General features: G+C 36.8%; 1 protein-coding gene across 1 annotated transcript in view; it reads right to left on the bottom strand.

The window, feature by feature from the left end:
- Positions 1-25,140, bottom strand: part of SV2C (synaptic vesicle glycoprotein 2C) — a 107,776-nt gene that overhangs the window by 5,044 nt on the left and 77,592 nt on the right. Inside the window, exons 5-12 of the mRNA XM_061475780.1 lie at positions 20,057-20,190; positions 19,816-19,905; positions 15,592-15,702; positions 13,304-13,392; positions 12,178-12,342; positions 9,277-9,410; positions 7,829-8,032; positions 6,732-6,891 (exon numbers count right to left, since the gene is read on the bottom strand). Coding sequence (XP_061331764.1) covers positions 6,732-6,891; positions 7,829-8,032; positions 9,277-9,410; positions 12,178-12,342; positions 13,304-13,392; positions 15,592-15,702; positions 19,816-19,905; positions 20,057-20,190 — 1,087 coding nt within the window. The remainder of the gene's footprint in view (positions 1-6,731; positions 6,892-7,828; positions 8,033-9,276; positions 9,411-12,177; positions 12,343-13,303; positions 13,393-15,591; positions 15,703-19,815; positions 19,906-20,056; positions 20,191-25,140) is intronic.

The raw sequence follows: 25,140 nt of genomic DNA, 5'->3' as shown, positions 1-25,140 counted from the left end.
AAAAAAAAACAAAACAAACCACAAAACAAGCATTCATATGCAGAAAATAGACACCTGGTCATCAACAGCCTCAGGATATTCAGAGGTATACCAGAACTCCCTAAAAAATACATATATTTAACTAAAGCAAATTTGGATGGATACATGCAGGAAATCTGTGGAAATGCACAAAAGCACAACATATGAGGATATTATATTCAGCGTTGTTTTATACTGCCTTATAAAGATAAGCTGTTTTACAGATGCTGTTTGCTTGTATCAACTAGAAATAGCAGGATCCAAACACAGTTTGCTGAGCAATTTAAATCATTTCTTTTCCTGTGCAATATATTTCTTTTCCTCTGCAAATAGCACATTCAGGGCTGACAATGTGTTTTAGGTATACTATAGGTTATATAGCCAAGATTACCTTAATAAGGTTTAAAGTAATTCTGTAATACAGTATCTTTTATGTCTGAGTAAAAGTAAGTTAATCTGTTGGCACTGAGAAAATGGCTCTGCTTTGTAAAATGGACTTACTTAATTTTTCCAATTGTAAAGGGTCAATTAATCTAATCCCATTAATATTATAAAATTTTAAACAGAGTAAGACAAAGTAAGCCCATTTTCATTGCTCTTGGCTGTTCTTATGATGCGACATGAATAACCCCGCAGAAGTTCAATCTTTTGATCTTAAAGCAGTTTTCAGGCACATCTTTTTCCCTAAAATACGCGCTTCATTGGCAGGAACAGCAAGAATTTTACAGGCTAAAGTAAAATATTGTTGCAACCTGTTCAGTAGTCTGCTTTCATATCCTTCAATTTTAATGCTGTGTTTGAATATGTATTTGTTGTGTACTTACAGAATAAAGTCATTAAGCAAACTATTGAGCTCTAGGGATAGTAAATTTAGACTTGCTGTGTTTTAAACATCTTTCTTAGAAGAGTGTTTGCGATTCAGATCAGTCAAAATCTGCATTAATTCATGCCTTTATACTTAATCCTGCTGAACCCAGAATAAAAATAGCTGGGCAATAAATACGCGGCAATTCACATGCATGTACAAGAAGAGTCTTCTGTTGCAGCACTAGCTCAGCCTCTGCTACAGTGTTTCAGGAAAGTGCTAAAGTGTACAGGAAGTCTGCAAATGATCAAAGACACTTGATGCGTCACACACATGTATAAATGAAAAAATCCAACAGCATAAGGCCATTACACCAATTTCTGTTATGTTGATCAGTTACTAGGTGAAGCACTGGCACAAAAATGTCGTTTTGACTTCACGAACAATCCTTATTACTTGTCAAAGGAGTATGGCAGCAAGATTCCCTTGTCCAGCCAGAGAATGTCATCAAAGCCCCTTGGCACATCAGTGATACAATGCTGGTGAAACAGTTTGGAATTGCCTTTAAAAAACCCCAAACCAAACCAAGTCAAACCAAACCAAACCAAACCAATCCAGAACCAAAAAAATTAAACAAACCCCCCCCAATCCAAGCTAACAAAGAAACAAAAAAAATCACAATGAGTAAAACCAGTTACATAGTTTAGTATTGATAGAAGAAAAATGCAGCAGTCTTATAAGTCTTGTAAAACTGTCAGGTCTGATAGAAAGATGCATCTTACAGAGAATGAATTTTCCCCAATGTATTTTACCTCTTGCTGGGAAAGCTACTACGAAGTAAAATGCTCATCTTCCTTTCACCCAAGCCCCACACAAAAATGATAATAGTCCAAACAGTTAAAAATAGAAGGATTATCCAGGCCTTCAGATTAAAAGAGCTTGTTCCGTGATTGCCACATATGTTCCTTCTTGGACAGGTACGTATATTCCCACATATAATACTTCAAGACCACCTTTCCATTGCTGATAGTTAGAGTACCTAAACACGTCATGGTCCCATAGTGCTACTGAATGTGTGTAGCACAGAAATTTGGTAAGTTTCTTGCCAGAGCTAGTGTGAAGCCTACCAGAGAAAATTATAAAAACATCTGAATATAATTTTGTGGGTGTTGATAATATGCAAAGACTATTACAACGACTTCTGAATATGCTACAAACAATTCTCTCATGTCCGAACATCTCAAGTTCGTAAAAAAAAAAAAAAAAAAAGAAAAGATGGATATCATATTTGGGTGAATTACAGCATTCAGTGTGCAAGTAAGTAAAACTGTGGTATTTGTCTCCCTGCTTCAACTACTGCCCAAAGCCTCCTATAGGTTTGACGTGTCATGCCTTAAACAAATTAACATGAAATTCCAGCAAAATGCAATTGAAGCACATCCACAGGATGGCAGTAGAAAATAACTATCAGGAGGTCTGCTGTAAGTCTATGACTGTGGTCATGACTCAAAAGAATAGGAAACATCTCTTCTAACAGCCACAGCAAATCAAAGTTGAACTTAAATACCCTACAAATAACATTTATTACTCTGGGAACAGATTCTCAGGGCTCAAGAAAAGGAGAACAAGAAATGTAACTAACTAAAGATAGGTGACTTAATTACAACCAAGCCCTTCTGAGCTTGTTTCTGAGGTATTAAAAAAAAGGCAAAACAAGATGACTTCATTTTATAGCAAAACCTGGATTTTAAATATTCCTGGCCAAGATTCAAAATCAGATGTCTGGCAGCTGTAATAAAACTGATGAATTGTAGGTTATCTGATACAATCTGACCTTGATTTACTTTGCGGGAGTTGACCTACTTCTATTCCACTTGCTGTTTGGGTTTGGGTTACTGGTTGTATCTACTCCTTGACAAGAGTCTGGCCTTAAAAAGTTTGTGCTTCCCAAGCTAGTTCACAACAAGATATTTATCACTTATGTAAAACTAATGATTGCATTTTAAAGTCATAAAAACCTCCTGTATGTTAATTCTTCAGAGAATTTTAACTCTCTTCCATTCATATTTATATTACAGGCAGAGGTAGGAAGCTACAATGTTCTTGCAAGCCCCTTGGGCACACATTACAACACAAGCCATAATGACCTCATCACACAGTATTTTTTTTCCGCATCACTCTGCCAGTGCAGAGAACAAAGACAGCTTGAGGGTAAAACACAAACTTGGTTTCCTTCATCTGCTGCAGAAATTTGGAAGACGCACTGTGAATTAAGCTGGGGACTGCAAGATGAGAAAGCAGTCTCATTGGTTAAAGTATTTGAGTGCTATCAGAAGAAAGTATACAATCACTACCCCTGCCACAAAATTCATATATGACGTGAGCAAGTCACATAAAACTAACTAAATAGTCATAAAGTATGCATTTCACATTTTCTGGATGTTCAGCTTAGCACCTTCAGGTTTGTGTTGCTGAAGCGCTGAGCAGTGGAAGTTACATTTCCAGACATTCCCTCATCAAAAATGCTTAGGGATAGTTGGTACCATGTGTGCCAGTCCACAGGTTTCCTTTCCTAACAGACAGTGCTAAAGTAAGTTTTAACAATCTATTTTTCCTCTGTGCCTCAGTTGCTACAGCCATCACCTCTTTCCAAAGCAGTGTTTGAAAAATATGGAAAGTTTATAAAAGAGTACGAAAGCTCTCTGGAGCATCCAAAAATGATTAAAAGACATTTAACAGATCTTCTTGAGAGCAGAGCTATGGAATATATTGGTTTGGCCTTCAACAGCTGACCAAAGGCTTCTTAGAATGTGCTGATTAGTCCAGAATACCACATTAAGAAGAAAAGGTAAAACAGATATGATGAGACAAAAGATGACTTAAAACAAGTTCTTCACATTGTGGAGCTGGGTTAATTTAGTTGCTTATTGGAAATCATCTGGTTCATAGCTAGTCATCATGACCATCCTTTAAAATTTGTGTATGAAAAGAAATATCAAAAGATTATTTATCACCACCATGAGTGTCATCTGGAAGACAGAAAACCACCTAGAACTACCATTAGTAAAGTATCTTCAGCTTTTAACAGAACTTCATCATCTACCTGACAACCACCTGAAATCTATACAACCTTGAACATATTTTAGCAGTTGTGTAAATAAACTGAGATTGTATACAGAACATGCAGGCAAAAGCTATGCTAAAATAGCATAAAATTTGATAGTGCTCATCAAAAAGACAGGACAAACTACTTAATTACCTCAAATCCACACACTAGAAAATTAATATGTGGTTACGTAGATCAGTGTGAATGCATACAGAAACCAAATCTATCAAGATTTTGAAGCAACCTTAACTCTGCCTTGCAGGCAGCTGATGAAGAAGGAACTGAGACGTGTGCTAGATGTGTGTGTGTGTTGCATATAGCACATTTCCAAATTGCTCACCACACCCTTACCTGGCAAAAAGCCAGTATAGTCCCTAAATAACGTGGAGTACAATTTATGAAACACCTTTTGTATTATGCTGCACAATACTGTCAAAGTCCCACTGATTTGGCATCTGGCTAGTCTCCAAGAGGAGTTGCACAGGAGGAAAAGCAGGGGCTACCCAGCTTGGTCTCTAGTGCATGGCAGCATGAACTAGCCTCCTTTACATACTTTTCTTCCAGTCCAATCTCCAGCTGCACTTTGCTGCTCATTTGTGGTCATTTCACTGACTGGGTGTACAAAAATGTGTCTATTGGAATAGTAAAATAGTGACAGAGTGAGCAAAGCTTTTGTGCCTAGATTATCTTTTGAGAGGAAGCTGAAAACCAGGTTCAGGACCAGATTCTCTCTGGATGCAGCTTTCCACTGAAACAGATCATCATTATAAGTATGAAGGACCTCATGTGCAAAAGCAGATCATACAGCTTGTTGCACCATATATGCCTGGGAAGGCTGCTCAGCCCTACACCTACTTGCAGAAGGTGAAAATTCCCAGCAAAATATGGCAAGTTATGGCGAGTTATGACCGGCTGTGGAGATAAGAAATCTATTAGAAGGGAAGACAGGACCATCAGAGGTGGGCAGTGACGGCTTATAAACTGCAGTTGGTCTGGATAAAAAAAAAAGAAACAAAGAAAAAAATCCTGGGAAGCAAGTTATTTGAGTCCCTGCAGGTATTAGTTTTCAAATAATTCTATGAAACATGAATAAGCTTTGCCAAAGTCTAAAAAACCACATCTAGGAAGTGACTTTAGAACTCAGAATTTTCTTACGATCAGCTGGCAAAAACTGGCAGTGACAGTTCCATCACTTTTAAAATTCTGAAAAAAACACCTCATCTACAGTATGTGTGGGCAGTGCCTTTCCTGGCACAGGTAGACTTGGCTTACCAGCGTTTTTATGTTGATAATACAAAGGGCTAAGCCCCATCTAAGTTGTTGCAAAAAATGCCAACAACTCAGCTGCAAGTAAATTTCTGAAGTGGAGTTCCAGAAAGCTATTATTGCACACATAAGCTTTTTAAAAATTAAAAATGGGGAAGAGTTTCTGCAATCCCAAAAATAGCAAAAACTATTTGAAACAACTATTATCTACCAGTATAAATGATCTGGAATACATGTCAGTTACATTCCTTTTATCATTCCTAGTAATGATTATTTTTGCTTCCATTAACATCAATGGCTTTTCCAGTTGTTTTTTCTTCACTTCATTTTAAGAAAATATGTATCATTGCTACATTCAGGAATGCAAAAAAAAGATAGCTATTTCTATATATTTATTAGAATTATATTATAGAGTTTAGATGATGGAATAATTCTTGCCAAGAGAGCAATTTTCTGAGGTATAATATAAACATTATCTCTCAATATTAAAGCTTAGTTTTTTGGATTCGTAAGTAGCCTAGTATGGTTATTCAATACAAACACAACAGTGCATATCAATGTCTTGCATGAAGAAGCATATACTTTCATAATGCAAATAAAAAGAAGGTGTCATGCATTTATAAACTGGAGATATTTTTTGTCATATTTGAAACTTCTAGTGAATGACATAATGAATAGGACTGTGACAGGAGAAAAAGCACACTGTCCCTAGGCAGAAGCCTGAGCAATTTTGCATAAAATTTGTTTCAGGAGAGAAGGAAGGAGAAATATCCCAGTTTTTCCAAGAAAATGTGTTCTTACACATGACATACAATAGCATAAGACTCAACTCTTCTTCCTTTATTCCATTAAGTGACATAAAATTAGCATGAAAATGTTTCTGGGAATAAAAGCCAAACCGTGTCATCTAGCAGCAATGCTTGCAGGACATGAAAACTGCTCTGAGTTTTCTGGTAAGAGCTCTGAAAACTCAGGAACAGTGCCTGAGACATTTTTGTATCCTCTTAATGCTGAGTGTGTACACTTCTAGTGACCCTGAATACAAATCTGTAGCAGACTGATTAACAGCTCAGCATGATTCAAGCCCACAGTCTCATCCAGAAGATGATGTTCAGCTCCAGACAGTGATTTTTATTATCATCCCCACCATTTCACAGCTGACAGACTAATGTAGCTTTATTGCTGTTTCGGACCAACAACTGTCTTTATAGCCAGCTGCACTAAGAGAAACCCAGAAATATTCCATTATTGTTTTCAGAAATACTAGTCATTAGCTGTGTTTTAAATGAGAGTAGCAGTTAGACCTTTTTTTTTCACATGAAGTTACATTTGTGGTATTTTCCTCATTAGGTGATGTTTGATGCAAAATCCCAAATAGCTCAAAACCACCTTTTTTCCCCTTTGTAAGTCAAACTATTAATTCAGCCCACTCAAAATACCACTCACCTCTGTAAAGCTCATAGGTAACCATTTCCAATTACCATTTCTGCTGATACATAGTGTCAGTAAAGTTAGGGGAGATGTATGTGCCCATACCTTCTGTCAGTAGGATATAACTCCACAGTAATAACATCTAGAGAGTTCCATGCTGAGATGGTGAGGCCATTGTAGAGGCACAGCATACCTATCATCATGGATTCACTGGTCCCAAACCACAGGAAAAAACAGCTGATGCCAGAGAGAACCATGGAACCACCTAGGTTTGAAACAGGTAAAACGAGCATGAGGCGGAGCTGTATTTTTAAAATTACCGTTTTTTGTTTTGTCTGATGTTTCTAAACACACAGTGCACCTAAATAAATGACACATATACTTGAGTTAAAGAGACCTCCTCTGCTAGAAAGACCAGTCAGGCAGACTTTTCATAGGAAAAAAAAAAAAGTAACTCCTCAAGTATTAGGATATATCATAAAGTATGTAGTATAAAGTTTATTGAAACCCCCTCTGAAATCCATAATTAAGCTATTCAGGGAAAACAACCCCATTATCCCTTGTTTATCATCTTCTGCAATTACATGAAACTCATTTAAATATTGTAGCAATAAAAACACTGAGTGGGAATTGCACTTATATAGAGATATTATCCTAGAAAATATACTCACTGAACTACCACATAGTTATTTAAGTAAACCAGATTTAAGTAAATTGAAAACAGATTTGTCATTGACGATAATCCACGGGAATTATCTTTCAGTTGTCTTACTTTGCAAGGTAGGTAACAGCAAAGGACTTCTGACTCTTCCAAGGGGCTGCTCCACTAGCTGAGGAGCATCTCAGCACATCTCACCTGTGCACATCTCTCTTTTCTTTCAGCTGGAGCAGAGAGGAGCCAACGGTCATCACTCTCCAAAATCTCATCTCAAATGCCTAAATAATGGTTTTGTAATATCAATGTGGAAGAGCAATGACTGATACTGTGGCTATAGCAGAACTGGTTACAGAACCTTTTGTTCCCACAGTTTCTAAATTGGTGATGCTTTAAAATGGCACTTATGATGCCACAGAAACAAAGTATCTGCAGAAGGAATGTTCTGTGTCTGTCTGAACTAAAGTCTTTAAAAAGAGCATGTATTACTTTATCAGGAGAGCTTTAGATTTTGGTGTTGTTCCCTGTTTTAAATCAAAGCCTCTACCTAGCATCGTTAACCGTCCAATTCTATCCATCAGGAGAGCGGACACAATATTCCCTGGTAACACTGCCAAGGTTCCCAGGAAATTAACAAAGTAAATCCAGTAGGCACTGTAGTCGTCATCAAAAGAAATCTGGCATCCTGTCCTGATGTGGAAAAATGTGCAATTTATCAATTCGCTGTCAACAAATTTATACTGCTCGAGATCTGTGAAAAGAAGAAAAAGGGACATTTCAGGTAACAGCTGACTCCATGTGCCGCATTTGAGTAGAAACATTTCAAGTTTACACAACTTTAATGACAATTCTGAGCTTTCATTGCTTCATAAAATGGAACTAGTTATTGCTGCTAATTTTGATACCTTTTTATCTTAATACAAAAATATGCAAAGCTCATGAAAAAAAGGATCTAAGGCCTTGAGTTAGGCAGGATAGACTACTGAATTTCAGTTCTGCTTGGACTGTATTTGGTTAAGTTCTTTCAGCACCAGCTGGTCTTGCATAAAAGGTACTGGATATCTGCAAGTTTCTATCACTCTGTTTTGCTTGGTATCAGATCTTCTGTTTCCACATCAGACAGCCTTTTAGATGAGACTGCAAATTACGGTCAGTTTGGTTTGACTTCCTTTATAGTGAGACATTCATACAGAATTCAGATTAAACTAATTTTCATTTCTGAGAAGGCCTCATGGTCTTCAGCTCAAACACAGATGAGCTCCCACATGCCATTCTTCCAATAGCATTTCAGAGATCTCTTCCTAAACTTCCACTTGCTTTCCATTCCTCCTGTCAGCCTTATAACCCTGAATCATGAATACCTTCCTCTCATGCAAAGAAAGATGGGTGCCACTTGCTTTGAAACCTAGGTCTATTAATAGTATGACTGATGCAGTTGCTTGAAACTGGTAGGAAGTGCCCCATCTTTTCCACAAGCTTAGCTGGCCATGTTCTACTTTCAGTTATGATTTAATAAAGTGAGAAAAAAAGAGTCCTCTGTTTAACGTATGAAAATATGCATTCCCATTTTTGTTACAATACTTAGGAGAGTGGGAATGATTATAGATCAGGTAGGTTGTATCATGAACTCTGATTCTCATGTCACAGGAAGCACAATGAACAATGTATTTCACCAGTCCTATTTAGATGAAGTAACCTCCCCCCCAGGTTAAACCTACCAGTAAAGCAATAAATATATTTTCTCCCTTCCAGTGTGAATCTCTTTAGAGATATTAATATCAAAGAGAAGTTTATTATCTGAGTCAATATTAGGCCTGATGTATGCAGGTGTGATCTGATCCTTTCGCTTTTCTGTTACATTACAGAGGCCTGTTGCTTTTTTATAGCTTTCTATTCCCTACAAGAGGGCTTTTAGTATGCCTTATCAGAAATCCAGAAATTACAAATGTGAGAACACACAGCTGAATGGATATTCAGTGTTTTTTCTCATAATACCTGTGTTGGAGAAGGTGGTATTCACGAAAGTACAGTTCCTGAAGTATGTGTTCAGTGAAGTAATATCTTCAAACACACAGTTCTTAAAAAGTGAATCTTCAAAGGTTACTGATTTAAACTTCATCATAATAAACCTGCCCAGTAGAAATAATTTCTGTCAGTCTACCTTCATAGGTTAGAAAGAGCAACAGGTCAAGCTGACGCAGCTGTACAGGTCTAAAAAATATTAACCCCAGTAACAATGATTCCTTAAAGGCATTCTGGGGATGTAATTAATGATTACCTGATTCTAGAATACTATTGTTCAGAAAAAAACATTAATAAGAAGCATAGCTCCATACAGCTACCGGCCACAACAATTCCTTTGATAATATTTCAGTTATTAGTTGTCCTTAATGATCAGCAGAAAACAATGTCATGACATAAATGGAATAGCCTTGGAAAATAACTATTACTTATAACTTGACATTACAGTCAGAAACTGGGAGATCATGCTCCAGAAACTCAATATCTTGGAACAAACAATCGCTCGCTAGTACCAGGAAGCTGGAAGAAAAGAATATTTTAAAGAACTTGTATCTTTCCAGACGGACACAGTGAGTGTTGTATTAGCCTCAAATGCAAAACAGGAACACAATGATTATATTGCCAGTTACACAGCTACCTATCTAACTGGAAGTTTATGTTTATTCCCCCTGTGCATGTGAGTGCAACTTCAATTACTGTGTACATAAAACAGGTATAAGCAAATTTTTAGTAACTTTTTCTTATTTCTGAACATCCCTCTTCCTACTGACCCATATAGCTTCTGGAATTTGATCATGACTGTCATTCAAGTAATTCACAGAAAAAGTCAATGATGAAGTGCATTACTAGCAATAATTTTCTACCTCGATGTTAATAGAATAAAAAAATGCTGTCAGCCTTTTTTAGTATAATTCTAGAAAATAACATTACTATGCTAATAATTAAAAAAAAAAGAGATGTAGAAATACATCATTATTTTTGTGATGTCTTCTATTTCACATGAAGGTGTGGAACAAGCTCATAGTTTTGCTGGCAGATTTCACTCAAAGTGGCAAAAGTTTTAAAAGCAGTGCTTTGTTATACAGCTGTAAGAACTGCTAAAATGTCAAAGCCTTCAAAACACAGACCTGGCTTTGCTCTAATTAAACATGGTGTGACTAGCTAAATAATTTTCTTATTATAAGACTGATAGTAACAATAGGACAGAAAATATGTTACCTACAAAATAGTAGGAATTAAACTCTCACCAATAAAGTTCTTGGAATCTTTATGAGAAAGGAGAGAAAAGATGACCATGTTTGCTACAGGAAAAGATTTCCAGCTAATGAATTCTCTTTGTCTATTGGTCAGAAGAATGGTGTTTTCAGCCCATTAGTTTCATTTACTGTATCATTTCTTATTTGTGACAGACTGATTAAAATCAGTGTTTAGTGTCAACTCATTATCATTTTTCATATGGCACTTGCCATTTCAAAATGTAGCCTAATTCCAGAGGAGAACAAAGAAAATTTAGCAATTAAATTAGTCAGTTGGAAAAGAAATGACAGACTACATGTCCTACATTCTTCTGATGCACTTTCTAGCTTTGGATAGGAAATATGACTATATTAAAATTCGTGTTGCTATGATTTGCATTAAAACCCAAGAGAGATGTAACAAAGCAAAAAGTCAAGTACTAATCGATCTTCTATTTAAGAAAGAACAGGAGGGAAATACACATTGAGGGTGGGTGGAGTATTTAAATCTTTGTGGAGGAAGAATATCAAATGAGCTAATACTTCTGCGGAATATGTTTTGGTCATCTCATATAACTGTCAGAGGCTTCTTAAATTTGCACATTTGAAAGAGTAAGTTAGTGTTTTGGAGCAGATAAATATTAGATCAAGTGTTTTACAAGAATTTTCAGTTTAAATTGATAAGACCCCAGCTGATGGAGTGCTGCCGGTTACTGACAGTAGATAGTTCTTTGCTTTTAGGAGAAAATTTACCTCCTAGAAAGGAGTGAAACTGGAAAGCTATGGCTAGTTTGAAAATGAGATAACTGCATCTTTTTTTCTGAAGTGCATAAACTTCCAGTTGTGTCAAAACTCAATTTCTTACCATTTTAAAAGCCTTGTATTACAAAAGCCGGTAATTTTATTCACCTAGATTTATTTTCCTATGGAAATAGTAATTACTTAGCATCAGAACTCCAGCAGACCAGTCACATGGTTATAACTTAAGAGAAACCAGATACCTTAACCAGCTGTGTTTAATTTTCCCCTAAGTTCCCTAGTTATCTGTGAAGTCCAGCTAGAGCCTTAATATGTTCAGATTCAGTTGAAAAAAAAACCCAACAAAACAACACAAAAGTCATTGCCAACGTGTTGTTTCCCATTCAGATCTGTTTGTACTTTTTATTGATTTATGGTAACATTTAGGTTTTAGTTTTCTGTGGTAAGATGCTAATGTCTCAATGTTCAGCATTTTCATAGAAGCATCTTTCATTCATGTAATAAAGAATTAGCAACAGAGATGAAAGTATGTCCATTCTCAGGCCCCTACAGTATGCTGCATGTGTTGGGTCTGAAGATCTTTGAATCCCAATGTGAAAGGACGTACTGTTAATTTAGGCTTTTTGGTCTATTTTTCAGGATGACAAGGAAGCTATGTTTGCTTGGGGGATCCTCACACAGGAACCACTAGGACATGTATAGATTCATTTCTCCTCATGCTCCACAGGGCACAAGAAATCAATATCAGGAATAAATTCCCATTAAAAAGTAACAAAAGCAAGTATCATTAGCTGATGGAGAAAAAGATGAGATTATTAGGACATGCTTTAAAATGTCATTTTTATTCCAGCTAAGCCAGTATATTAGGAAATCTCTAAACCTGTCATTGATGTATTCTCCATTGCTGTGAATCTGATTTTCCAGTGTGAAGTTGAAGACGAAATGTGAAACCTCCTCATTGCGGAAATGTTTCACTCGGGATGCGTACTCGTCTGACTGCAGATGTTTAATGACGTCGGGAAACCAGACAGATAAGCCATAGTAGCTGCAAAAAACAGCAAAAAGGTCAGTCGCCAGTCTTACTTATTGGGAAATCTGTCTAAGTTGAGGATGAGCAGCTCTTATATGATGGAGCAGTTGTTACATGTCCTGGTTTCAGCTGTAACAGTTACTTATTCTTTCTAATAGCTGGTGCAGTGCTACGTTTTGGCTTTAGTCTGAGAACAATGCTGATAGCACACTGATGTTTCAGTTGTTGCTAAGTAATGCCTGCTCTAAGGACTTTTCAGTCTCATGCTCTGCCAGTGAGGAGGGGCACAAGAATCTGGGAGGGAGCAGAGACAGGACACCTGACCCAAACTAGCCAAAGGGGTATTCCGTACCACAGCACATCATGCCCAGTATATAAACTGGGGGGGAGTCATCTGGAAGGGACCAATCACTGCTCAGATCGGGCTGGGTATCAGTCAGCAGGTGGTAAGCAATTGTATTGTGCTTCCCTTGTGTTTTCTGAGCTTTCACTTCTTCTTTGTTGTTTCCTATTATTATTATTATTGCTATTGTTGGTATTCTTTCTACTATCAGTGCATTTTACTTTATTTTGGTTATTAAACTGTTCTTATCTCAACCCATGGGTTTTACATTCTCTCTATTGTCCTCCCAGCCCACCTGGGGAGGGGGAAAAATGGGGGGTGAGTGAGTAGCTTCGTGGTGCTGAGTTACCAGCTGGGTTTAAACCATGACAGTCCATCATAGTAGAATCCACCACAAAAATAAAAATATTGAGAGATGCTGACACCAGGAGATAATCTTTTCTGAAGCAAATGTTTTTGATGAGGTAAGCTTGCAGTAAGAACAGGCTAACATAGATATACATTTTGTGGAAAGATAAGGGATAAAACCCTTCTGAATAAAAAAGATAATCATAGTGATAAAAATTTGCATGCAGATGATTCTTCTGTCCTTCAAGTCTATCAAAAATTATTTAAGATTTCAACCACTCTTACCCAAAAGACAGGGTGAACCATACAGCTGTAAGTTTGATGGTATTATCCTTCACTGGGTAGTTGAAGCATCTCATAAATGTCAACCAAATCTGTAAATCATTAGGAAATACATTTATTATAAATTGTATTTTGAACAATTTTGTTAAATGATAAAACCTTTTTTGATTCTGATTTGCTTGCTTCTTCAGGGCCTCTGAGATAGGAGGTAACTCTATGTTAATCACAAGTCATTGGTCACATAAGTATGTTAATCTCCAGATATAGCCAAGTTGTGCACGTTATATGACTTTTGACTTCTTTTCATAGAATCATTGAACAGTTTAGGTTGGAAGGGACCTTTAAAGATCATCTCTTTCCAACCTTCCTGACACAGGCAGGGACGCCTACCACTAGATCCAGTTGCTCAAAGCCCCATCCAAACTGGCCTTGAGCACTGCCAGGGATGGGGCAGTCACAACTTCTTTGGACAGCCTGTTCCAGGGCCTCACCACCCTCATCATCAAGCATTTATTCCTAATGTCCAGTCTAAATCTATCCTATTATGGTCTAACATTCTTACTCCTTCTCCTGTCACTACAGGCCTTGGTGAAAGGTCTCCCTCAATCTTTTCTATAAGCCCCCTTTAGGTACTGAAAGGTTGGTATAAGGTCTCTCTGAAGCCTTCTCTTCTCCAGGCTGAACAGTCCCAACTTTTCAACCTTTTCTCATAGGACACGTACTCCAGCCCTTAGATCATCTGTGCAGCCTCCTCTGGACTTGCTCAAACAGTCCATGTCCTTTTTACGTTGGGGGCCCCAAAGCTGGACACAGTACTGCAGGCGGGGTCTCACAAGAGCAGAGTAGAGAGGCAGATCTGCTGGCTATGCTTCTTTTTATGCAGCTTAGGATGTGATTGGCTTTCTGGGATGCAAGCACACATTGCTGGCCTATATAAAATTATTTACACACCAGTATGCACAGTGTTTATTAATTCACCCTCTGCTCTGATCACCTCAAAATTTCCAATATCTAGGCAACTTCATTTCACTATGTCAAATAAACAGAGATCTTGTAAAAAATGTTTTCTTCTGACTTCCCAGTATTACACTGCTTTAAGTTTAGATAAACTATATTCCATAATTCAATAGTGACACAGAGTTTGATCTGTCATAACCTACCACAGCTAGAAACTGGTACTTTATGAGGAAAAGATGGGACTACCTCCAGGTCAGAGACACTACAGCAGAGCCAACTGAGAATGGTGGTCTCTCCCCTCTCTCTCATCTCAAGATGATTTTCTCTTTTTGAAGAGACGTATCAGCCTGTCTAAGGAGGTTTCAGCGCACATTGTGCAACAAGGAGCTCTAACCCAGGGTCTAGTCCAGTGAGATAACAAGCATGTGAGACAGCCGCTCTGTAACTAAGTGGTTTAGTTTTAAAGGTGGTTTGGTAACAAGGCAAAATCATAACATTTCAATCTTCAACTACTTCATTTGTGTACAAATAACTATAAAAGCAGACACCTTCTGGGTTTGTTTGGTTGGGTTTTTTTTGTTTTTTTTTTTTTATAGTGAAAATGCCATTTTTCCAAGCCAAGCAGTATTGTGACAAACCTTGTTTTACAGCACTTTATCATAGCTCTGGAGACCTTCAAGATGCCAGATATTTAACAGCTGTTAAAAGATATTCCTAACTTTTATTTTTTTAATAATGAGACTTTTCTCAATTTTCATTACAAGGTTCAAAGGTACTGCATAATTTTGGCTTTGCAAGGAAGTAAAGAAGAGCATACTCTCATTGAACTTGCATTAAACCCTCTGAAATAGCTCTAACATAGTTTTCTGGTAAAACATTTAACATGCTTAAAAATACATGCAGATACAAAGCCTTATAAAGATTTTATGGCATCCATTTACACAATTTATTCATGACTTTACCATTTGTACTTAATGTTGCTGCCTCAAGTTCATGCTGCAAATTTTCCATCTCATCATGTGTCACCTCTTTCTATACGTATTTATTGATACACATTTCCAGTACGTATTATACCATGGTGCTTGGGAATATGGCTACATAACTATCAGCCATTTTCCTTCTCACAAACTGGGACCAACCTCTATGATTCACCAGCATTTCTCCTGGGTCAGGAAATGAGAACCTTGCACAGGTTCCTGAATCTGCCAGTGCATGGAAAATGCAGCATTGCAGCAATCACCAGCATGAGCTCAATAATCCATCCCATATCTGAAGACTAATTAAAAAGAGGAAAGTTAACAGGTTACAGAACAAACAGAGATGTTGTTACTTACGCCATACAGCTCTGTGCGAATTCTAACAAAACACCTCCTGTACCAAGTTCCTGTATCGCTCTCTATTTCTATAAGCTCGTCTATCTGCTTTGGAGTTTTGATTCTGTTAACCTAGAAATAAAAATAGAACAGCAAATATTTGCATTTTATGGAATAATTACCTGTCTCTCAAGGAGATTTGGAAGGTTTTAATAAATCCCATAAATCAAAAATGAGCGGATGTTAAACCTGTGTATACACTTGGAATGTATTAGAAATATAAAGGAACAGTAGCACACTATAATGCCAAATTTTGTTATGGATGCAACTGTACTGGAAAAACTTCAGATTTAAAGCATGCAGGAAATCAGTTTCCTCTGACTGAAGCAAGCTGTTACTGTCAGGTTCTGCTAGACCGTTGCTGTCCATATCCCTAATGCCACAAAGGATAAAACAGTATTTAAACCCTCAGTTAACCATGTCTGGATTTTGCTATCAAGATGTTTCTGACTTCCTATCACAACATTCTTGAAAGTCTATTGATTAAAGGTACAGTGATGCAAATAGAATTATTTGAAATGCCAAGAATTAATAGTTGAGTAATATTATTCTTTTGTTCTTATTTTCTTTACTGTTAGACAGGGAGCTCTCTTTGTCTTTTGGATGTTGAATTTAACTATCTAATGAAGAGAGAAAAAGTTAGGTGAAATGATCTGGAACCATGCATGTTATTGCTGCTATGAGCAATCACCTACTTCATCTAAAGTGAAATGAGATAAACAGACATCATGGAAAAATACAGAACTATCAGTGACAGAGAATGTGATGTTGCCTACAACGCTAGTTTTCACTTGCACTCTCCTGTGTAGCAGAACAAGAATGCGTTATATTGTCTTTCCAGACACAGGGTCTGACAAACTTAAACCACTGTATAGTTTTGGTTTTGGTTTCTACTCCGGTCCCAGGTTCATACCAATATCACAAAAGGCAGTGCATTCACCCACAGTTTATTTTAAAAGAATAGAAATAGAGAACAGAAAAAAAAAAAGATAAAATAGGAGGGGGCCTGATATATGGGGAGGGAGACAGCAAGACACCAAGTGTTCAGTGTATGGCTGACATTTCTGAAGGTCACAATAGCTTGTGCTTCTTAAGAGAACGGTGACACCACTACCCACAGATGCACCACAGTGGATTAGAGGACATCAGGGAATAGCAGTATTGGTGGTAAAGCTCTAGTTTTCAGCTCACTGCTTTTACAGATGTACACTCTTTAAGATGTACCAGCAGCCTCATCCCATGAACAAGAACAAACAAATGCCCACTAAGTGATTTAGCTATAATCACCATCATTTCTGAAATACTACAGCTCACTGTCTTGCCAAATCATGACTGCATCAAAGACAAGACTGTTCTCTTCTCATCATGCCTTTCTCAATTGCAATAATCTTGTCTGCATCATTCAATTGATTTTAAGCTTTTCTTAAACTGCTTTTACGAAACATGCTATACAGAAGACTGAGTTGGGTCTTCCAAGATTATTTATCACCTTGCATATACAAACATCCTCACATGTCACACCTCCAGGTAGAAAGGGCACGCTTTCTGAATCACACTATAAACCAGTGCCACATTTGTAAGCTCAGGGGCAGCCTTTTCACCTGACTCATTTGGAGCTTTGGAGGTTGGGGGAAGCATGTGTATATCCTAGGACCACTGTATGTGACTGGAGACAAAGAGCTGCTGGCCTTGATGGTTTTTTTTTAACATAAGAAAAGTCCTATTGAATCAAGACAATGGTCCATCTGGACCATGCAAATTCAGCTGTCAGTATATGAAGAATGAAAGAAAAAAATAAAGAATACCTATTTTAATGAAAATGGAACTTCTGTTTAAAAGCAATGGCTAGAAATATGCAATGGTTTGAATCTTACAAAATCAAGACTTGCTGCAAAGTTTTTTGCAGAATAAAAGATTATCACAAAGAGTAGATAGAATTTGGGGTTTAAGGATAGAAAGGTTTTTTTTTTTACTTAAACGTTTAAACCAATAGATCTAATGAATGTATATTTTAAGGACCCAGGAAGGTAGTTAAGCATGTACATAAATGTTTAACTTGGATAGTTCCCTAATAGAAGATACTATTAATTTTCTACCATCTCTACTAATGTCACTGCTCTCGAGAGAGATTTTCAGAATTTTTCAAAGATACTATCACCTCAGTAAGTAACTAGATATACTTATGCGAGTTTCTAACTCAAAACCCAGTTGTTCATCCGTTGATGCCTTCCCTTTTCTAAAGGTTTGAAGATAAAATCCTCAATATGAGTAACAAGAGTAAACATGACATGTGAAAAAAGCTTCTAGGAAAAGATGAAATCAAGATAAGATAGGAAAACATACAGAAGGAAAGAACATTAAAATTATAGCAGTAATAAAAAAAGTTACATCAGCTGTGGAGTTAGAAATACTATTAAAGCATATCAAATGTGACTAGTAACATGAAGTGGAGAAAAATAGTAACACAGAAGTCATAGAATGGCACTGGATGAAGAAACAGGGTTTAGGAGAGCTATGTGAATAAATTCCTGAGACAAAATGTCACAATAGGAATAGCTTATATTTTTTTAAAAAAGAGAGACTAAAAGTATGACCCAAAAAATTTATGCATAAGTTCTTCACTTTCTGGGTTAATAAGATTAAGTGCTGATATTTCCAGTGAGGAGACAATGACGTATTTTCTAATCATATTAATGCAAGCTAAAACCAGGGACTTCTATATATGTGTAACCTTTACATACAATATGTCTAATCTTTCCAATCCTCAATATCTGGAATTGAGTTTTCCCAATTATCATGGCAGAAACTGGCAAATATCCCAAGAAAGTGGTGTGTTTTCTTTATTCATGCCCTATTCATGGGTGACAGATTAACAAAAAATAGCTATAAATAAACTGTTGAGTTCAACATGATTCAGTGTCACATTTTAACAAGCGTAGAAAGACTTGTTAGATCACAAGAACTGGAAACAACAAGCGTGTGCTTTGTTTTCTTCTCCACAGCTGCTTTAGGACATGATTATGATTATGCTAAACTAATGTGAACTGATCCTTCCTCCCACCTTTTGTCCCAGTATATTTCTGTCTTATTCCTCATGCCTAAGCCAACACTGCAGGGGGATGGCGTCTGTGCTGTGGCTGACTGTGCAATCAGTCAATGAATATCAACACTGGCTGAAGAAAAACAAAGAGTGACCAAGGGCAGGCACACTTTGTCTGAAAGCAGCTCAGATCAGCAAAAGCCAGTTGTGAAATTACACCCTAGCCGTATGGTGTTAGGCAAATCCCTTTATCCATAAATGAAATCAGAAAATAAAATACTAGGTTAGATGGGATTTGAGGTAGATCACAGGTGTATCAATAAATGTGGATTTAACATGATAAGCATGCTAGCCAGCCTTCTTTCAGACTAAATAGGAGATTTTAAGCTTCTCTGTGGAAAAAAATTAAATAGAGTAAATGGAAACTACATCCAAGGCAATAAACTGCAAGTCTCAATGAAATAAAGTTATATGGTCAGATGGTCATTCCTTGAGACTGCCTGCAAATGCAGAGCCTTTAAAAGGATTTCTTAATTGAGTTATGTGTGCATTAAAGTAAGAAGAAAGCCTCTGGAAGAGCAAAAACATCCCAAACATGGCTCTGAGTGGAAGCAGAGTGCTTACACTCCCACAGCACAGCACAAGTTGTAAAGGGAGATGATTGATTTTCAAAGCAAGAAAATGCCTTCTGCTGTTTGGTCCTACTGTATCCAGGAAAAAAAAAAATTATTGGGTATATTTTTCATATTTAAGGAACATGCCATAAAAATCCCCCACATTTGAATCACCAGTTTATCCTCCAAATAGAAACAACCTATCAATGCTTTGAATCTGGCCTTTTCATTAAATAAAACACAGATTGAGTCTATTAAGTGTCTTGGTACACCAAAGGAAAACACAATGTGGATTCATAGGTTCAAGAACATGTTGGTCAAAGGCTTGTATCTTTACAAGACTTGTATATATAGCAATTGTATATATAACGACTTCAGTAGGAATTTGGTTCTTGTATTTAGGAATTTAGAGTGCAAATTATTTACTTGGTCATGCAGAGTATTAATATTGGTTGCTTAAGCCCTCCAGACCTTGCCAATCAGCCAGCTTACTGATGTGTTAAAGTGATTAGCTTTAAAAACAATACTCACTGTGAAGACTTTCTCAGGCTGACCACGAGCTCGCATGTTTGTGTCATGAATTTGCTTGAGTATCATCCAAGCTTCATCATGTTTTCCAACCTAAATGTTCATTTAAACACAATATACATACAGATTAATATATTCAGTATTACCACTGAACAATCTTAATGCCTGTTATACAGAGGTCGTGATATAAACACAGACATAATTTTGACTGGAATCTAAAAACAATTTGGAAAGTTACATATACCTCCAGCAAGAACCGTGGGCTTTCTGGCATAAAGGTGAGGGCTACCACGGAAGAGACACAAGGCAGTGCACAGACGATCACAAATACTCGCCAGCTGTGGAACTGGTAGGCAGAGCCCATGCTGAAACTCCATCCTATGAAATAAGAAATTCACAGCATGTAGAGAAATAAGGAGTATTGTACGTGAGAGTCTGCAGCTTCTTTGAGATGCAAAATGATACTTTTAATTAAATGAAGCCTGGTTGGTCTCCCTCTTCTATTTCCACAAATATTGATGATTTCACAAATAATCTTACACAATGAGTTTCATGCTCTTTCACGTGATTAGTCAGGCTGGAAAATTGCCAATATTATGCAGGGTGGGAGATTTTCTTGCACAGGGATGAAGAAAGCTCATTGACATCTCTTATCAAAATCTGCATGAAAGTAGTTATAAAAAACAAATAGGGACACAATCACCATACATAAGAATACGTACACAAAGAAATAGTTTCTAAGAATACTGGAAGAAGGAAGAATTAAAGAGCTACACTCAGATGACATGTTTTGTGGAATTTTACAGTCTTCCTTATTAACTTTTTCTACAGAGAGTTAATTTCAACACTCTTAATAAGAGTTTCCTAACATGATACAGTGCAACACATAAAGCATTTATAGTACCTAACTTCTGTTTCCATCTTGTTCCAGAGCACTATACCACTCCTTAAATTCTGTTAGAAGTAAACTGACAGTTGACCCCCCTGCCCCATAACTAGATATTCAGGAAAAAATACTCAGCATTTAAGTTTATATCTGAGATGAACAACCTTAACACTGAAGTAGAGAGAGAATTTATGATTATATAAAAAAAATTACAAAAAATGAACAAGAAAAGAACTCTTATCTGAAAAATTGGTTTTGAGATACATCTGAGTGTTAATAACATGCTGTAGAAGCCATTGTTAAAATATTCTGAGAAGAACACAAAAGGAAATACTGGAAAACTTGTATGTGTAATTGCAGTGCTGGTAGTTCAGCTCTTTAATAAAATATCTGATTGTTCTGTATATTATGACTGGACTATTGAAATGGCATAATTTTAAGAAACCTAAGAATTTCTCTAAAGAAAGAGAAAAATATTGTTTGAATAATTATCTGGCCTTTTAGTCTGTCTTCAATACAGCAGAAATTTTCAAGTACAATTTTCAAAGGATAACATATTAAAAGATGAGTGGAAGATAAGAATGATAAAGGACAGATAAGTTACTGGAATTAAATGGAACCCTGACTGATGAAAAAGATGATACCAGATTGTTCTGATATATTTCTTTGCTAACTGATATTTTTTAGACAAAAGACATGGTTAATTAGATCTGTCTGCATGTCCATAAACAGCTACTACAACATGGTTTCAAAAGGTCACAGGGAAGACAGCACAGGAGAGGGGGCTTCGTCTTTCACGACAGTGAGGTCCAGGTACTGGCTCTTGTCATTAGAAACTGTCCCAGAAATACACAGACCCACTGGTATACTTAGACAATATGCCTTTCACTGCTTTGGTTTATGTTTTACGAGATTGAGCTGCACAATAGGCACTTCTGCTGTAAATGTAATCAACCTGGCTTTATACCTGTTATAAAAACCAACAGTAACATCTTGTGATCCATAGCCAGCCCTGGAAAATGAGAATTTATTTTAAGGTGTAATTTATTAATGTAAGTGAACTATATCACACTAAATTAAAGACAATGAGTGCACCATTCATCCTGCTGTCATCCTGACAACCTACAAAACATCTTCTTTGCACCTCAAAATATTGGAGGGGCATGTTAAGTGAAATGTTTATTATTCTGTTAAGTGAAATGTTTATTGCTGTTATTCTGTCTTTTTCTCTATTGTATTAGCTGCTGCAATTTATCAACATATTTGCTGAGTTAATTATAATAATAAATGTCAGGATTATAAGAAGCAATTGGTAGAAAAAAGCCAGCTGCAACACAGCTGTCTTGATGTTGCTCTCCTGTCTATTCCATCACCACCAGCACTAAATCAGCAAAACAAACATGTATTCTGAATTAAGAACAAGTTTAGAGTTATTCTGATGTTTAACACATCCCAATTTCCTAGGTCATGAGCTCATCTGGAAAATGAGGCCATTAGACTGGCTCTGAATTTAGCTCACAAAGCGGCTTTCATTCCTCTTAAATGTAGGTCTTGAAACCAAACGGAAGTGTGTTCTTGCCTGTAACTCAATTTGCTTCTCACTTCCGTGATTTATGACACAACAGCAAAGACTCAACAGCTCTATGCAGTTCCATTCAGAGCACTGCACAGCAACCTAGAGATAAACTTCACCCTTGATCCCTGGCTATGCCATATTTGAGAGTCATTAATCATAAAAACAGTGGCAAGTCCCAATGTTTTACGAATTGCAAAACACTTGGCCCAAATGCATCTTGGGAATGATGTCCTGTACAGCAACGCAGAACTTGCAGTGACTAAGTATGAAGATGCTGCAGCAACCTTTGTGCTGAGTACCACTCTCCCACTCTACTGACAACTGAAAAGGCCAAGTGAATCACAGACACGGCGATTACTGATTACAGAAATACAACACCACACAGCAGAGCAAAATGTACAAGATACTAATCTATATCTAATTATATGTTGAATTTAATGTAACAAAATCTTCCCTCCCAACACAGCAGTTCATTCACTCCATAATGTTAATAAATTAAAAGCCTGTTATAAACAAGGTCTTGCTCCAAAGGAGAGAAAAGAACATTTATGTCATAGACTTTCTGAATAAATATAGAGGTAAACCTGTTCACATTATGCTGAATTTTGTAAATTTATACTACCTGATAAACAGCAGTATTTTCAAATACAAGGGTCATCTTATACAGTGGGTATGTTACCAGAGAGCAGACTAATGAGAAAGATCTGCTTAACTTTTCAAAATGAGGGCTGAAAGGGAACACAATAGTTCTGTAAAAATCCATAAGGGTTACACTAAGGTGCAATGTGGGCAATGAAATTACGGGTGCCTACAGCTGTGAAACACCTTTGTAAGAGACCAGTGTGGATAAAGAAAGCTAATCAGAATAGAGGGATTTTACAACATAGCTAGCTAAAGATTGACCACTCTCGATAACAATTTTTGTTAGTCATACAGTAGAAATAAGAGGAAAAAGATTCCTAGCAGTTTCAGAAATTTACAAATGCGAGTTTGCATAAAATTCTGTCTTTTGGTAGATCAAAAGAGGAAGCAGATGGAAGAATATCCCTAAAATTAGGGGTGGAGGGATAGCCAAGGAACTTATATAAATTCATAGACTAGATAGATTCATCTACACAATCCCTTCTATTTTTTTTTCCTTATTTCTGTTTCATCACGCAGTCTTTGGTCAAAATTCAGCTTTCTAGGCTCTATTTTTAACGTTTTAAATTTGAAGTATTTCCAGCAACGAAGATGTGTGATTGCCGCAAATTGCCACCTGATGGCACTGTTACCTCACTTAATACAAATAAAAAATCTGCAAAAATACTTCTATTAAATATTGCTGTTTTATTTAGCATTTCACAAATCTAAGCTAAAATGAAATTAGAAGCAGGACTGGAAATATTTTGCAGCTAGCAGCGCTGAAATACAAGATTATTGCAGTGATATTTGTCTGTCCTGACGTTACCAAGTTTAACTGAGAGTGGTATCTAGGATTTGAGCATATGTATTTTAGTGGTACTGATTAGAATAATGGTAAAAGTGACATAGGGGGGAAAAATAAAGTTCAGGTAAGTTATATAGCTGGGGAAGCTCAATTAGACAGACATTTTTACAAGACTGAGTGAAATAATAGTTTCCAAGAAATGCAGAAATAATGTTTTCAGAATTATTCTGTAATGGTATTTATGTGAATTTCCAGTAGAATGCATGTCTTTCCTGTTATTAGTTTGTTAATATCGTATTGGAAAGACAGTGGTATTTTTAGCCTGTTGAGATAGTTAGATACTTTACAAACCCACTGCCTCAGCGGGTCATTTGCTGGTAATTTCTGCAGAAGGAATCTGGTAATAAAATAGCTGAAGTGTGGCAGGCCATCATGTGGCATCTTAACAAAGGTGCCTGTAGAAGACTCTCTAGATATCATCCACATTTGCCTGGTTCTTTAGCTGATGTTAATTACCCATGGGAGCCATAAGGATCAACAGTTCCATGGAAGAAGAAAGTAATAGTGTTAAACAGATATATTTTACAAATACATTACACTCAGGCTTGGTCTGCTGATGCTTAAAACTGTGATTAAAAGGGACAAGGCATTCTCTAAAGACACATTTTGTCTCCCACAGAGGTGGTGGCTGTCAACCACTGACACTTATCACTTCCCTGTGCCAGCACTGATCGTATCTGAAGACCTGAGATTATCGTGTCTCCAATCACTCAGGTAACATTATCTACCATTCAGACAAGTCCCAGGAGAGCTGTGAGCAGGGCTGACCTTCTATATAAAATAATTTGGTCTGTAATACCATCAGACATAATTCCTGTACCCAGTGCCTGGCACTGCAGTCCAGGTGATGTCTCCAGCTGTACTCTGTCTGAACAGTGATATCAATAATGCACTTTTAAAATGTTTCTAGTACATGCTGTAGTACTGCCCAGTTTTACTCTTCATTGAGGAGGAAATCTGTGTATCCTCATATTTCAGACAATAATGCAGTATTATATGTCCTCAAAATTCATGGTTTACTAATGATATGTCAGCCTTTCACTTAACTTTTCATATACTCTGTGCAGATTACAGAGCTGTGGTGCTTATTTCCTTGCTATGGAATTGCTAATGTGTCTGTGACAGACCTGATAGAAAAAAAAAAAAAAAAACAACAAAGCCAACCAAAAAAAACAACAAAACAAAACAAAAAAATAGTTGCGAATCATAACATCTAGCAATGATCAGGGGAAAAAAAAAGAAAAGATGAGGGAAGCTTGTAAGTCATTGTGTGCACAGATTGAAATGATCTGTCTGAAATCTGACTTTCATTTGGCCCTAGAGTATGACTGTAGCAGGATGTTGTGACTCATAGTAGCCATCACAGGCAAGAAGTTA

The sequence above is a fragment of the Pezoporus flaviventris genome, unplaced genomic scaffold (genome assembly GCF_033815535.1).
Source record: "Pezoporus flaviventris isolate CSIRO_AGI_PZ_B2104156 unplaced genomic scaffold, CSIRO_AGI_Pfla_v1 ptg000090l, whole genome shotgun sequence".
Classification (NCBI taxonomy): domain Eukaryota; kingdom Metazoa; phylum Chordata; class Aves; order Psittaciformes; family Psittacidae; genus Pezoporus; species Pezoporus flaviventris.
The sequence above is the reverse complement of the archived record's forward strand: the minus strand, read 5'-3'. Positions and strand labels throughout refer to the sequence as shown.